Raw genomic sequence first — 15116 nt, 5'->3', positions numbered from 1 at the left:
AAGCATGCTGAAGCAGCGGCCGCATTTCTATCACAAGGCACACCTTCGCATTGGGGACAGTGACGTTTATACAAATGAAAGATAATCAACGACGTCGGAGGTCCGCACGTCTCGCGTTGAGGGTTGGCACGCCAAGACGCGCGGGATGACGATCACTGATTTCTTTTCCGCGCCCGGAATAGCCACATAAGGGTATCCTAGTGCCCCTCCAACCTTTTTTACACCTCTTATCCTGCCATATCGGTCCTCTTCGTCACCTTCGTCGCCTTCCAGTCTCTCATTGTTCACCATGGGTGTCCACAATGCCGTTGCAGATCTTCCTGCTATGAAAACCAACCCAAAAGTATGCCTTGTCGCACACTTTCCAGTTCCGACAATCGGAATGCTCACAGACATAGTAGTACATCTTCTTCACCGACTTCGATGGCACAATCACCCTCCAAGATAGCAATGACACCTTGACCGACAACATCGGCTATGGCCACGAGAAGCGCCGCCAGGGCAATCTCGACTGCCTCGCCGACCGCGTTTCGTTCCGAGACTCGTTTCGCGACATGATGGATTCGGTCAAACTGCCATACGACCAGTGCATGAAGTACCTCGTCGACAACATCAAGCTCGATCCAGGCTTCAAAGAGTTCTTCCAGTGGTCGCTGGCCAACAACATTCCCGTGGTCGTGCTGAGTAGCGGCATGGAGCCCATCATAAAGGCTCTGTTGGAGAAGTTGGTGGGCCCGGATGCGAGCAAAATGCAGGTCCTTGGCAACTACGTCGGTGCGCGGCCAGGCAAATCCATAAACCAAGAAGGAGGCTGGCAAATCGAGTTCAGGCACCCCGAGTCTGGCTTCGGCCACGACAAGTCCATCGAGCTTCGCAAATACTCCTCGCTCCCAGCAGACGAGCGGCCTGTCATGTTCTATGCTGGCGACGGCGTTTCAGATCTTTCTGCTGCGAGGGAGACGGATTTGTTGTTTGCGAAGAAGGGCCATGATTTGATCAGTTACTGTGCGAGGGAGGATGTGCCGTTTACAGTGTTTGAGGATTGGTCGAATATTCTGACCAAGTGCAAGGCCATCGTTGAGGGGAAGGCGACAGTGAAGGAGGCCGCGACGGAGGGCTATGAGGCATACAAGAGGGGGGATGCTGGTATCAACGTCGCTGTGGCAAAATAGACGGCTCATGACATAGATGTACACACCGATTGATGACATAGAGGCTATAGACACGAATAGACAAAGATTCGAACATCGCAAGAAACGATTTACATACTTCTGTTCGGACATGTTTTGATCGTCATCAAACACGACTACAACACTTTCCAGAGAAAGTCTAGACCGAGATGCTATGAATCTAGCCCAACGCATGCTGTCTCCTCATCGGTGAATACTAACTTCCGTAGTCTTGACAATAGCCATACCCCTCGGCAAACTCCTCCGCGTGTTAGGCCCATCGTGGCTCAGAATACTCTCATCACTCTCGCCCGCGTCACTTCTGCCCCTGCCATGCCTTCCCCTTCCTGTCTCCGCCCTATACAATGGGTCCTTGCCTAGAACAGCATCTTCATCATATGGGTCCCTTGATCGAGATTGCGAGCCGTCACTCAAGTTTTTCATGGCAAAGCTTCCGTTGCTTTGGTCATCGGCGTGCTTCACATATCCACTTGACTTGAAGGGTGCGCTGATGCCAGAGCCAGTTGTGCGACTTGTGCGACCTTTGGTGAATGTGCGCAGTGAGCCGAAGAAGTTCGAGAAGAGGGGCTTCAGTGTTGGCAGACAGGCTGCGATGATACCAACGTGCATCTCGACCCTAGTGAAATGTGTTAGTGGTCATGTGGGTTGAGTTTTGGGGACTGGGAGGTTGTACTGTTGCCATATGTAGTACCACGATCCTCGCCCTGACCAATCGGTTTCTTTGAAGAAATTATACTGCATAGGCGTTTTGTAGATGGCTACTGCTGAGGCACTGTACGTGTTGTTAGCTTTATCCTTTTTCGAGCTCCTTCAACGTACAATAAACCTAGGCTCAAAATGATTGCCAGACCAATCCGTGTCTGCATGTTGATTTGAAGTTTCCAAACCATGGGTATAGGGATGAGCGCGAAGACAAGATCAGTCGCAATGTTGATAGATGAGTTGAAAACTCCGACATTCTTGAAGATATCTGGGGCATAGCATTTGGCGGTTCTGGTATTGCATTAGTTGAGACAGAGGCACTCCAGGGATTTGACGGCCTCGTACCCAGTAGGTGGCCGTAGCTGATAATCCCAGCCAGCTCGCACCGGCTGACACTGGAAGATGATGGCAAATGTCGAACCGATCGTAAACATGGCAATGAAGACTATCAACTTGTCAGCGATACTGAAAATTCAGACTTGGGAAGTACTCCAGGGGCCACTCACCCAGCATGAAAATCAGAAACGACCTCCATTTCGTGCGGTCTGCCAATCGCAGCAAGAAAAAGCCAATCGAGAGCTTGATGAAGCTGTACGCAGAGATGATCAAGATCGAGTAGAAGTAGATGTACCTGAAGAAGAGCAAGATGTTTCCTAGTGGGAATGCTTCGGCATGCAGTCCGAGCCCCAAATGGGTGAGTTTGACGAACAGCCCTAAACAACTTATGTTAAGGGACTATGCATTGCTAGTTAGTGATTGCGTTTTCGTTGATCTAGAGGACCCGAGGGAGGGGCATTGACATACCGCCGAGATCACCATCATCCAATCTGCAATGACACACAAAGTCAATAACGAGTAGGAATATGTGTAAGTGTGATTGTAACGTACCATCCCAGCCAAAGGTCTTCAGCATAAATATGCGAACATAGAAGCGCATCAACACCGTAATCATTGCCAATGCGAAAAGCGTTCCCTCCACTGCCAGCAATCGCGGGGCCTGGTTCTCGGCCATGTATTCTGGTGACCGTGGTGGCACCGGAGGAGGGCCTCCCGCTTGCCTCGAAGAAATCAAGCGGTAGACCATGTCTGCGGTCAAAGAATCCGTCGTAAGTAATGCACAGTGATATGGAGATCGCGTTCCTTGGAGGGATACCCAGGACACTGGGGCACTCCTTAAGACCTCTTCTACAGGTTCAACCTGTCGTAGTCAGGAACATACATACAAACCGTGGCTGGGTGGTACCTGTAACTCTTCGTAAGCTAGTTCGCTCGTGTATGCAAAGCTTCAAACTTTAATGTCCACAGGGTAGCTTGGGAGCCTTCGGTGTTCCAGGGAAAGCGACCTAGATACCCAATCACTCTCATGTGGCGTGGGAAGACGAGACTAGCGTGCAGGCCGACAGCTCCGCCCGCCATGGCTGATCCCTAGACCGGGCATGGAATCCATTTCGAGGCCAGCATCGCTTAGAAGACTCGAAGCAATTCACAAATTCAGTTCGCTAGTGTTCACTGCTGCGCTCTGAGACCACCCACAATCTACTTTCTTCATTGCTACGACCAAAAGGTGATGCAGCAGAAGAGGAGACTGAATTCAATTAAGCGGTCGATGTAGTGGAAAAGGCGAGTCCCGAGTCCCTGATGTTCACATTCCAGGGAGGGGGTGGATTGGCTCAAGGGGGCAAGCGTTTGAGGAAAATTACCGGTGCTAAACAGCATCGAAGCGGAAGGAAACCCACCAGCTGCCACGACGGGCAAGAATATTCTCATCTTGACGAGACAATTTTGGGTTCGAAGCAGAAGTGAGATTCTGTGAATAAGTGTTTAGCCACCCCTAGGGCTCTTACTACCGTTCGCCTGGAGACAATGTGTACGGTGTCGTTGTCGTCGGTGGCTACCTCTCCTGCCAGCCAACCTTGTTCTAGCCGTAGAACGTAAGCATAGCAAACGTAGCATAGAGGCTCCCAAAACGACGGACAGCAGAGAAATTGGAGGCTATGTTTCGGTACATTGCGTCCAGGTACCGAGCGTGGAAAACTCCCGGGGTAATTGAGCTTGCCTGAGAAGCCTAGCAATTTCCATGCCTTCCTTCCTACTCTCGTTTGCTTCGATCCGCGGGAAAAAGGAGCCACGGACGCCCAATCCAAGCCCCACCCCAAATCCAGGTCGGTCGGCGTTGCAAGCGACGGTCAGGCAAGACACAAAGCGGGTGAATGCTTTGAAGTCACAGAGAAGGATCGTGCTAGTGACGTTAGGCGAAAGGTACCACTCCCCTGGTTTACGCTTGCCCGTAGTGGCAGTAGCCCCGAACGTTGGCGGGCCGTCGAACCCATTCCCACCCGTTCGTCGGTCCACCCGTCTCCCCAGTTTCCGTCATGGACGACCAGGTCTTTGATGAGACCCTCCATCGCGTCTACCAGGTACGCAAACTAAGCTTGAAAAAGCAACACCTCCACTGCTTTTAGTCACAACTATTGGTAGCTTCGTTACCCGCCGGGCGTTCACATGGAACGTAGAAGGCACCTCCTCAGCTCGCTCACCCGTCCCATGTTGGCTAATAGCCTAAAGCCTTTGTGCGAGAAGGTGTTGCAGATAATATGCCCAGTCGCTTGCTAAAGAAGGGCAACGCCACCAAGCCATCCAAATGACTTTCTCTCCGAAACTCCTCTCACTGATCACTTTGTACTGAGTCAGTTCCCTTCCACCGTGGCGCCCGCTATTCCTCGAGGCGACGGGATGAAGGCACGGGAGAGTGAATTGAATAACCGCCACGCGGCTTGGAAGAGACGTCGTGCAGCCGCGAATACGAAGGGCCCCTGATAGCGTCGACGAATCCAACACCCTGTCTACCTACAGAACATTGTAAGCGAAAGATCCAGTGTACTAGCAGCCAATTACAGAAGATCGCATAGGTTCCAGGAATCTATTGCAAGATTCAACTGCGCCTCATATGTGCATTCTCATCCATTATACGGACCGAGACTCATGCAACCCTAAATATTATATGGATCCTGAATACGCCACGACAAAGCTAGGGACGGCACACAGTGCGAAACCGGCATTTCGCAGCTCAAACGGTGATAGCGACTTGTCAGCTGCGTAGGAAGGAAATTTCTAGGGCTTGAGCACTATCGATCAGAACGACTGGAACTCTTTAAGGACATGTATATGCCTTGCCCTGACTCGATGCTTTGCGGAACAATCAGACCGACTCTCTGGGGAAAGATGACAATGGTCATATCGGAATTCATTGACCGTGCAGAGGCTTCTCAGAAGGGGGCAAACGCTAGCACAGCTCCTGCAAGTATTTGAAGGGTTATTGCGGCGTCAAAGTAGGTACAGATCGCTTGCCACGTTCTCCCATCATCCATTATAACTTAATATTAATTTTGCGTGATCCTGCCTTGCGTCTGAGTTTCGACTTAGAACCTTATTCAAGGCTCGCAACCCATTCAGTTTCTCGTTGATCTTTTTTCCTCACTTCAAGCCCTCAAGCCTTCCGCCTGTTACCCTTTAGCCAACCGAACAAGCGAACATGCGTACCGCACTCTTTGCCGCCGGGTGGCTGGCACCCGCGACGCTTGCCAGTGCCATGCCATCTTTGGAGGGGGTCTCTCCTGCTCTCTCATTTGATAAGAGACAGGACACCTCGCTCAACGTTCTTGGAGGGAAGATCCTACTGGCTGATGTATATGCGGGCATCGCTGGTATCAACCAGCAGATCTACCAGGCTACCCAGAAGCCCGACCAATGGAAGAAATGCAATCCATTGAACATTTCGGTGCGACGAGAATGGCAAGTCTCCTCTAATCAACATTGAGACGAGAAGCTAACAAAAGCAGGGCAACCTTTTCAACATCGGAGAAGAAGAACTACATCACCGCCGTCAAATGCTTGTCCAAGCTGCCCCCCAAGAGTCCCAAGTCGTACTGCCCCGGTTGCCAAAATAGATATGATGACTTCGTCGGCACCCATATCAAGCAGACATTCTCGATCCACAACACTGGTAACTTCCTCGCCTGGCACCGCTGGTTCACCTGGGCCTACGAGCAGACCCTTCGAAATGAGTGCGGCTACAAGGGCCAGCAACCTTACTACAATTGGCCTCGCTGGGCAGATGATCCGTCCAAGTCTCCTGCCCTTGACGGTTCTGATACCTCCATGAGCGGTAACGGTGTCCTTGGATGCACGAACCAGACCTACTACGGCATCCCCACCAATGCCGAGCCCAAGATAAAAGTTCCGCACGGTACTGGAGGAGGTTGTGTAGCCTCGGGTCCTTTCAAGGACTGGCCTGTGAACCTTGGACCTGTCTTCACTGACCTCACCTGCACGCCTCCAAACCCGATTACCAACTTCACCGATCCCAACGTTGGACTTGGGTACAACCCTCGTTGCCTGAAGCGCGATATCTCCCCTTGGGTCTCTAGCCAATGGTCTACCGATGAGCAGGTTGTCAAGCTGCTCAATAGCCCTGATATCAAGACCTTCTGGTATGACATGCAAGGCGGAGAGAATGCCTTCACCAACAACTTCATGGGTGTTCACACCGCGGGTCACTTCACTATTGGCGGTGACCCGGGCTCCGACTGTAAGTAATCATGTAACATGCATGTGGGACACAAACTGACATACTTCCAGTCTTTACTTCCCCGGGTGACCCCTGGTTCTACTTCCATCACGCACAAATCGATCGCGCGTGGTGGACGTGGCAGAACTTGAACCCCTCAGACCGCACCAATGCGATCTATGGTACCACCTTCATTGCGAATCCTTCGGCGCCGGAGAGCAAGCTCACTGATTCGATGAACCTGGGCTATGCGTACCCAGGCACAATCACGGTTGGAGACGCAATGACCACTATGGGTGGACCTTTCTGCTACACGTACATCTAGACACTCGTACATACGATTTTTAATTCCTCCTAGACCTTGAATGTATACAATTCATCCCCACGCGTTCCCTCAGTTCATGAGTCAGTCCTTGTACAAATTGAGTTGTGCACACGCGACGAATAGAAAAGAGTAAACGCAACGAGAGGCCATGATTTCGAAATGAGTCGCACAAGGGTCAAAGTAAGAGAAGGCTGATCCAAGCATGACATGCCAGTCTGAATTGACATTTGACACTCACGATTCCTCAGCGTCCAGGCCCTCTCCGACCCACACTCGGCGAACAGAGCAAGACAAGCAGAAACGCGATCTGAATCACCGCTCCATGGGCCGATTCGACAATCACCCGCAGCACTACTCGGTCATGTTACTCGAGATGCATGCTTGAGGTTGAGGTTGAATGGGTGGGGTTTCTCCAGAGGACCCTGCATTGCCAACGCATCACCGCTGGATGTACCGAAACGCAGCCATGCCCTCCAACCGCCCCGACCACGCCCACTAAACGACTAATTAGAGATTGCAATGGAAACGTCGCGGCTCCTAGGTCGGAACCCCTCTTTCTGATTCTAAGATCGGAAGTTAATCGAAAATTGGCGGTTGAGGTTGCGAAAGCTTACCCCGCCAAAACATAGCTACCTCGAAACCTCCCGCGCTGCCACATCCACCACATATTCAACGCACAACTATTTTTTCAGCATTACTTGAGCAGCAAAAAACAGCTCAGCACGAAGCTCAGTATATAACTCCGCCATGAATCTCGATCCCCTGACTGGCCGCCCGCTCCCCTCCACCGCAATCCAACGTATCCTGTACCTTGCACCCAAGGTCCACATATACCAAATCCCACCCGCAACCTCCACAAAAGGCTACCAAGCTGCAAGCTGGACAGCAAACAACAACAAGCTGCAGATCTTCACCGCACGGCTACGCGTCGTCGAGACGTCCATACCTTCCGAACAAAACGCCGATGAAGAGAAAGTGAGCACAACCATACTGTTGGAGGATCCAAAAAATGGGGACTTGTTCGCCGCGGCGCCCTATACGAGTGAACGCATAGTCGAACAAGCGCTGGACAGCAGCCGGTTCTTCGCCATCACAGTGGTAGGCGAGGGGCGCAAAGCAGTGCTGGGCATGGGGTTCGAGGAACGGTCCGAGGCATTCGACTTCAGCATCGCACTGCAAGACGCACGGCGCGTGCTAGGCTTCGAAGCCAACCCCACGGCAACAGCTGGGCCCGGTGCGCGGCCGTCTTCCAAGTCATCACAACAAGGGGTCGAGGAGCCAAAGCGCGACTTTAGTCTCAAGGCGGGCGAAACGATATCGATAAACCTCGGTGGTCTAAAGGGTAGGCGGTCAAGATCACATGAAGGGGAGCAGAGTGAGCCGGAGCAGCAGAAGAGCGAGCAGGAAGCGCTGTTTAGTATAAAACCGCCGCCGGGAAGCGGTGGTGGTGGTGGTGGGGCTGGCTTTCTTCCTCCCCCTCCCAGCGCCAAAAGCGTCAAGGAGGAAAGGAGAAGGAGTAGGCAGAGCTTCGAGCGGAGCCCAGACCCAACGCCGCAGGACCTCGGATTCGACGACGGGGAATTCGGGGAGTTTCAATGAGTAGTGGTCACGCTAAGAGGATGGCAATTGAATCCACTTGTGTGTTTTAGCATGGAGTACTGCATGGGTTGGATTTGCATGGTATTAGGAGTTTAAATTTCTGTTCAAGATTAACGATTGATGCATTAAATATCCACTCGTGTCGTGCCGTATGTGCAGAACACGTCAACCAGTGCTGGGTATCATCTCTACGATGTCTGAGAAAGCCTCCAAAAAATAACGCCAAATATGCATCGCTCCCGTGGTTATGCTTTGTACACTCAGTACGTCCAGCCTTGGGCCTCGTCGTACTTTCGCTCAATGTCGCGGATTAAATCTTGAGGCTTCTCCCCTCCGTCGCAGTCCTTCCACTCCCCGTCGTCATATACACATCTAACCTTGTCATCTAGCCGGATCGTACAGCTGATTTCCACGCCCACATCTTTACTATGTTGTACGCTGTCTCTAAGCAGTCCCATGCCGTATGCGCCCGTATCCTTGCTCATGCAGTCATTCAACACCTCAAAGTCGAGACCATGTTCCAACGCGCAGTCTTGGGCGAGGGATTTCGCGGGGATTTCCTGGTAGTCGCTGATGAGGCAGTTCGAGAAGCCGAGGTAGAGTTTGGGGTCGGGGTATTCGGACGCGGCGCAGAGCATGAGGATGTTGCCTAGGCATTCGGTTTGGCCGTGTTTGCATTGGACGCCGTCATCGTCGTTTGTTACGCTGTGCAGTGCAAAGTCAGCTCAACTGTTCGCAGACAATCTATCACAGGTTCATGTACGTACCTCCCGATAAAACTTAGCCTGAAATCTACCTTGTCAGACACGTTTGACATGGTCGGCACCACAAGCTTCTTCAAGCAGTCCCGCGCGTCCGGACACTTGGACATGATGTGCACCTCCAGCGGCACCTTGGTATCTACCTCGAGGTGCTGCTCTTCGTCGCAAGTCCAGGTCCGCGCCAGCCAGAACAGACTGATCAGGATGGCTACCGCCGCGAGCTGGAAGCGGGATTTGTAGGATCGGCGGCCGGCCATTGTCACGTCCTGAGTCGCATTCGCATCTTCTTGGCCGGACGGCTGGGAGGGAGGAAAGAGGGGTGATTTAGAGTCCATTAGGGGCGGAACGGAGTAGGATGGCTTATGTAGGTTTACTCGCTAATGCCAGAGGATGGCTCGGGGTTGGAAGATCGGCTTAGGTGATGCGATGGGCGCGTTTTCAGCCTTGACTAGGTTACGAGCTGATAAGTGCCCAGGTGTTGTGGATGCAGGCTGATTGATAGCGCATCAACAACAAAGGGCTGAACTACAGGCAAATGGCCCCGGTACTAGATAGATAGCCTGACGGTGTATGTATGGGAATTGGTGTTGGAGCAAGATGTGTCTTTGTGTTACACAGGTCTACTTCAGCACCTTAGTCGCGTTTGCATCACATGTGCTTGCCCTTCGCGAAAAGCCGACATACAAGGAATCGTCCGGCATCTATCTTTGGACTGGCTAGAAGCACGGCATGATATTTCCCCGCAGAGTGTGCGCTTCCCCTGGATGCAACGCCGATTGCGGAAGGGTAGCACGAATCCCACCTTGTCACAAACACTAGTTCTCTAGGGCGCGTAGCGTTTCTATTTGGGTTTTCTTAGATATAACGTTTCTTTTACTTCATTGTTGCTCTGAGATTGGGGATAGAATCGTATTTAGATCCGGTTGATCCTAGTCAATCGCAATTTCAGCCCACCCGGTTACTGCTAGCCTGTAGCGTGAGGGCCATTGCAATCTTGCCGTCTTGTCAGCGTTCGTTGCTGACTCGATCTAACTCCAGTCTGTCATGGCCAACGTCTATGATCGACACGACGCTGATGCGGCAAATGCCATTGAAACACTCACCGGCTTCATCAATACAAGCACGCTGCTCGACTTGGCGCACCGGTTCTCCGCGACATATTCCGACCTGGCCAGGACATCTACTGAGCATTTTCTGGTTACGCCTGTTACTGCCTTGCCGACTGGGAAAGAGAAAGGCAAGTTCCTGAGTATCGATGTCGGTGGGACGAATCTAAGAGTTGGATTTATCGAATTGGCTGGGGAGCTAGAAGGGCCTGCCAGTAGCGATCATGAGCGGAGTAGTACTGTCGGGGAGAATGTATTCGCTCAGATCAAGAGAAGCCATGACAGAAATTGGCCGATTGAGGATCACCTGAAGATGGATCAGGCTGAAGACCTGTTTTCGTGGATAGGTGACTGCATTGCAGAGGTCGTCAGAGATGCTCTCGAGGAAGAGACGGCGACTGAGCATGTCGTCTCTCCGCTTGGAGAGGAGATCTTACTCGGCATCACATTCAGCTTCCCTATGGCGTAAGTGTCCGCCTTGAGCAACTATACAGTTGCGCTAACGTGCAGTTTAGACAGACTCGTCTTTCAGAAGCAACTTTACTACCCATGGGGAAAGGTTTCGCCATCACTTCTGATCTCAATCTGGGGAAAATGCTGCTTGCTGGATATGCACGACATTGCGAAGTACCAAGGGCTAATGGTCACTCCACAAGCGATCCTACCGACAAGAAGAACACATTGGCATTGCCCAAAATACGGGTAGCGGCCATTACCAACGACACAGTTGCAACATTTGCTTCATTAGCATATGCAGTCAAAGCTGCACCGAATAGCAGAGTAGCAATGGGATTAATCGTTGGGACGGGAACGAACGCGACAATTCCGATGAAGGTGAACAAGCTACACCCTGCCAAGAGGAGAGGTCTTCCGAATCCAGATGCTACCGAAACCGTTGTTATCAATACCGAGTGGACGATTCGCGGCACAGATAAACCGCTGATCGACCTGAATATCAAGACGCCATGGGACCTGACACTTGACGCGAATAGTGACGCCCCAGGTTTCCAACCTTTCGAATACATGACCTCTGGGCGTTATCTCGGTGAGATTGTACGACTAGTGCTTGTAGACACATTATCTCGGGATCCAGAGGCGGTAATACCACCGTCTCTGCAGAGCAAAAATGCTATACCAACAAGGTTTCTTTCGGAAGTTGTGGCGCGAAAAGGGGGACGTGTCGTACAGGCAGAATTGGAGAAGACATATCCAACGACAGACTCATCAGACTCGTTCTGGACGGTAGACAGGGTCGAGTTGATACGCGATATCGCGGAGGCAGTCCAGCAGCGATCCTCAGCACTGATTGCTGCTGCTTGCGTTGGGCTCCTAGACTGTGTAGGCGATGTTGAAATCGAAGACCCCTCAAAGTCGAGATCGACCAGCAATGGAACTCGAACAAGCGGCAAGCGAGATATTGAAGAGCTGGTCATTGCATATGCCGGAGGCACAATCTCGCAGTACCCCAAGTGGCTACAAACCTGTCAGAAGTGGATAGATGTCCTCGTAGACGAGGGATCGGCAGCCAATGCGTCAACAAGAGTCACCCTGAAGGAGGCGCTGGAGGGAGGCCTCGTTGGGGCTGGAGTTCTAGCAGGGATGACAGATGACATGGCATGAGTCTGGCATGAGTCTGGCATGTCTCACAGCAGAATCAACACAAGTGCAATAAACCGCAACGGCGCCATGCAGCTGAGCCTCTAGTGTCTTTCCGAGCGGCGTGCAAAACGCGACATGGATGACTTTACCCACTATCCCCAGGCTTGGATATCATGACCCTCCCTGCTTTAATATGATATACACCGACCGCGGGGAAGCCAGAGGAGGCACGGATGGGGAGTGGATACACAGTAGCCATGCCAAGATGTACTTTAGGAAACAACGAACGACCAACGCCATGTCTCGCATCGTACAAACATATTGACTACCTCGTCTACATCCACTCGATAGGTTTCTCAATGCCACAGTGATTGATTGTTGTGCTCACACCGCTCCGTAGCTTCGCTTTACGTCAGTGTACTATCAAGACTTCGTTCATCTCGCTATTTCCTTTACCCTCTCCCATCTGACGCTGCCTTCAGTCTTTTCAACGCCCCCTTTTACTTCAATCAAATCCACAGCGAGTTGAAAACAACCTCAATGCACCTCAATCTCATCTCAGCCTTCTACCTCGTCACCCTCCTTCCAGTTACTCTCTCCCGAACACCGCATCCTTGCTATTACGATGCCAACAAACCTGCCTCGGATGACCTGATCCCATGTTACCCCTCCACTTTATCATCCCACTACTCCTGCTGCCGCGTAGGAGACAAGTGCCTTGAGCAAAATGCCTGCTTTGACAGCGACACGCAGGTCACATATCAATACGGCTGCACAGATGCTTCCTTCCAGGACCCTCACTGTCCCCAAAAGTGCCATCTTGATACGGAGGAGAGTCACTGGGTCGGCCTCGTATTCTGCAACGGGACAAGGGGCCTGCCAAAGGATAAGTGGCTGTGCCATCATCCGTCTAACTGTGCCGGCAAGGGAGGATGCGACGAGAGGGCGTGGGATGAGGGTATTGAGAGGATGTGGAAGACGGGGTGTGAAGACCTGAAGCGGGGAGATGAATATGTTGCGTTCGAAGCGAGCTTCACGCTCAGCGATATTGCCGCGCTGCCGTCGTCGAGTCGGCTGGCGAGTTATTGGAGTGTGAATGCAGAGCGGACGAAACCTCTCGTCACGTCAACGACAGCGTCGGCACATACGACTACAGCTTCAAGTGGATTATCAAGCTCCGCTACAGCCTCGAGTACTTTAACCTCAACGCCGACCGCAACATCAACACCATCAGCAGCTCCAACTGCCCCAGCATCTACGCGCAGAAGAGCAGCAACCATCGGCCTAGGTGTAGGAATCGGTTTCGGCGTCCCAGTCCTCCTCGGCCTCGCAGGCTTGACTCTCTTCTACATCCGCCGCCAACACAAGAAACATGAAGCCGTCCTCGCAACGCTTGCGAATGAATATCCACCCGAAAAAGGCGCAGCCGCGGACAGCTATGCTCACAATGCGGAAGCAGGGCCAGGCTACGCTCATACAGCAGAATTAGACAGTACACCCATAGTCGAAAGCTGTGGTTCCCCAACCCCTTCGGAATTGCCCGGCTCGAGTGTGGCTGCCACGCCTTACCAGTCACCGATTGGGTCGCCTGAAATGGTGCAGGGAGAGTTGAATAGGAAAGAGAGAATGAGTGTGTGTGTGGAGGAGGGAAGGAACGCGGGGGTGCAGGAAGTGCCTGGTTGATGGCTTGCAACGATGACGACAATGATGTATGAAAGCAGTTGATATGACAAGCATGAATAAATGAAGAAGGAAGCAGTATCGTAGGCAGATACTGTTTCCGCTTTTCCATTCATTGCTCAGACCACGTCAAAGTTTTGCCCTTTTATAGTGAACATACTACTGTTCAAACCAGTGATGTAGCTGACTAGACCAGTGAGAAGTAGACGATGTCTGTAACAACAAGGTGTGCTGCATGCGCCGCACCACTCTTAACCATTCCGTGCCCCGGTTTCAATCTCATGTTATAGACCTCGCTACCTCCTCCATTACCACGACCTGGTGCTCCGATGGAATCTGCGAGAGACACTTTGCACAGTTGCCAGGTCGGGGAGGGGAGAGATGGAGAGAACACGGGTGTCTGGAGCGAGCATCGTCCAGCTGGGTAGGCTGCCTAGGTTCGAAGAACACAGCGGCTGAGGTCTATGTGGGACTCTCAGACGACTCCATTGTTGACTGTATTTCACATCGTCAACAATGTCTCCCCACACACCAACGCTGTAGCTGGAAAGTTGAGCTAAAGTGTGTCAGACCAAGTCATACTACGCCCATGATGCCCTCAGGGGGTCTTCAGCTTACCTGTGTAGATGCCACGGGCACCTATAGGGCTGAACTGGCCTTCTCGTGCAAACAATAGGATAAAGTCGTAATCCAGTAACCAGGTAGCATCCAGTGACGGGGATACAAATGGCTCGAGCAATGATTCTTGCCATTCTGCTCGCCCCAAAATCCGGACTTCCTCCTACTCACTCATCTCATCACCGGTATCCTGCTCGTCACTGGTATCCTGCTCGACGCGCGCCAACACCTCATCCTCCTTCCTCCTCTCCTTGTCTACAGCCTTCTCCACACTTTGCAGCATGGGCAGCCCGCCACTCCCCTCCCAAGCTTTCGCTCTCTTGATAATTTGCTGCGACCGCCGTATAACCTCCTCTTCCGCCTTCCTAATCGTGCCGCTAACTCTTACAACCCGCATAACAACTGGCCTATCAATCGGCTTGGGGAGATGTGTCATGTAGGTCAGCGCTGCCCATACCATCTCGTAGTGGTCGCGTGGGCAGCGAATTATGACTGTGCTGGTGGAGGGCGAGTAGTAATTGACTAGCATGATTTTTAGTCAGAAGCGGTTCAAGATGAGAGACGTCGAGGGTTGAGAGAAAGGGATAGACACCTTTTAGCCCGGCAGATATCATGCCCATGCCATAGTCGCCGTATAGGTCTTGTACTTGGTCTCGTATCATTCGTATGAGGAGCCCAGGGTGGAAGGCGTCGGGCGTGGGGGAGTGGATTTGAACGACGTCTGGAAGGAGAGTGTTGCTTTTTGTGGTAGGCTCAGGGTAGAGCAAGTTGACTACCAGGTAGCGAAATTTGACGCGAACCATACTGTCAAAGCGACTTGGTCGCGAGAATTGGTTGGATGGTGTTGTGGTGAAGCGTGGCCGCTGAAGAATGTGGGGTGAAGGCGTCTTCGAGTGTAAATATCAACAAATGGCCTCGTGCAAGAAACTCGCTACCACGAAGGCGCACTCTGTGGAAAACAAGTAGAAC

At 52.0% G+C, this 15116-nt stretch overlaps 8 protein-coding genes across 8 annotated transcripts; 5 read left to right on the top strand and 3 right to left on the bottom strand.

Moving 5' to 3' along the window:
• Window positions 1–289: 289 nt before the first annotated feature.
• Window positions 290–1172, top strand: K460DRAFT_356232 (uncharacterized protein; the record flags this gene model as incomplete). The annotated part of the gene is made up of 2 exons (XM_040931946.1): window positions 290–343; window positions 402–1172. The coding sequence occupies 2 exons, from the start codon at window positions 290–292 to the stop codon at window positions 1170–1172; spliced, it is 825 nt and encodes a 274-aa protein (XP_040789139.1).
• Window positions 1173–1373: 201 nt separating this feature from the next.
• Window positions 1374–2976, bottom strand: K460DRAFT_283445 (uncharacterized protein; the record flags this gene model as incomplete). The annotated part of the gene is made up of 7 exons (XM_040928655.1): window positions 1374–1806; window positions 1864–1962; window positions 2010–2183; window positions 2238–2337; window positions 2399–2627; window positions 2697–2719; window positions 2781–2976. The coding sequence occupies 7 exons, from the start codon at window positions 2974–2976 to the stop codon at window positions 1374–1376; spliced, it is 1254 nt and encodes a 417-aa protein (XP_040789138.1).
• Window positions 2977–5424: 2448 nt separating this feature from the next.
• K460DRAFT_377738 (Di-copper centre-containing protein) lies at window positions 5425–6784 on the top strand (the record flags this gene model as incomplete). Its single annotated transcript, XM_040935006.1, has 3 exons — window positions 5425–5684; window positions 5732–6480; window positions 6531–6784. The coding sequence occupies 3 exons, from the start codon at window positions 5425–5427 to the stop codon at window positions 6782–6784; spliced, it is 1263 nt and encodes a 420-aa protein (XP_040789137.1).
• A 747-nt stretch (window positions 6785–7531) lies between these two features.
• Window positions 7532–8383, top strand: K460DRAFT_283165 (adaptin ear-binding coat-associated protein 1 NECAP-1; the record flags this gene model as incomplete). The annotated part of the gene is made up of 1 exon (XM_040928635.1): window positions 7532–8383. One exon carries the CDS (start codon window positions 7532–7534, stop codon window positions 8381–8383), a length of 852 nt encoding a protein of 283 aa, XP_040789136.1.
• A 260-nt stretch (window positions 8384–8643) lies between these two features.
• On the bottom strand, window positions 8644–9401 carry K460DRAFT_282487 (uncharacterized protein; the record flags this gene model as incomplete). Its single annotated transcript, XM_040928575.1, has 2 exons — window positions 8644–9088; window positions 9151–9401. 2 exons carry the CDS (start codon window positions 9399–9401, stop codon window positions 8644–8646), a joined length of 696 nt encoding a protein of 231 aa, XP_040789135.1.
• A 787-nt stretch (window positions 9402–10188) lies between these two features.
• K460DRAFT_284855 (hexokinase family protein-like protein) lies at window positions 10189–11870 on the top strand (the record flags this gene model as incomplete). Its single annotated transcript, XM_040928771.1, has 2 exons — window positions 10189–10715; window positions 10766–11870. The coding sequence occupies 2 exons, from the start codon at window positions 10189–10191 to the stop codon at window positions 11868–11870; spliced, it is 1632 nt and encodes a 543-aa protein (XP_040789134.1).
• A 259-nt stretch (window positions 11871–12129) lies between these two features.
• Window positions 12130–13890, top strand: K460DRAFT_126303 (uncharacterized protein). The gene has a single exon (XM_040926651.1). The coding sequence runs from the start codon at window positions 12390–12392 to the stop codon at window positions 13530–13532; it is 1143 nt and encodes a 380-aa protein (XP_040789133.1). The 5' UTR covers window positions 12130–12389; the 3' UTR covers window positions 13533–13890.
• Window positions 13891–14310: 420 nt separating this feature from the next.
• Window positions 14311–14950, bottom strand: K460DRAFT_377734 (uncharacterized protein; the record flags this gene model as incomplete). Its single annotated transcript, XM_040935005.1, has 2 exons — window positions 14311–14669; window positions 14740–14950. 2 exons carry the CDS (start codon window positions 14948–14950, stop codon window positions 14311–14313), a joined length of 570 nt encoding a protein of 189 aa, XP_040789132.1.
• Window positions 14951–15116: the final 166 nt, after the last annotated feature.

Source organism: Cucurbitaria berberidis, assembly GCF_010015615.1.
Source record: "Cucurbitaria berberidis CBS 394.84 unplaced genomic scaffold K460scaffold_3, whole genome shotgun sequence".
In the NCBI taxonomy this organism is placed as follows: Eukaryota; Fungi; Ascomycota; class Dothideomycetes; order Pleosporales; family Cucurbitariaceae; genus Cucurbitaria; species Cucurbitaria berberidis.
This window is presented reverse-complemented; position numbering and strand designations above follow the sequence as displayed.

What these genes read in the sequence shown, in the direction of transcription:
- K460DRAFT_126303 (XM_040926651.1), top strand. Translation starts at nt 12,390, where the DNA reads ATGCACCTCAATCTCATCTCAGCCTTCTACCTCGTCACCCTCCTTCCA.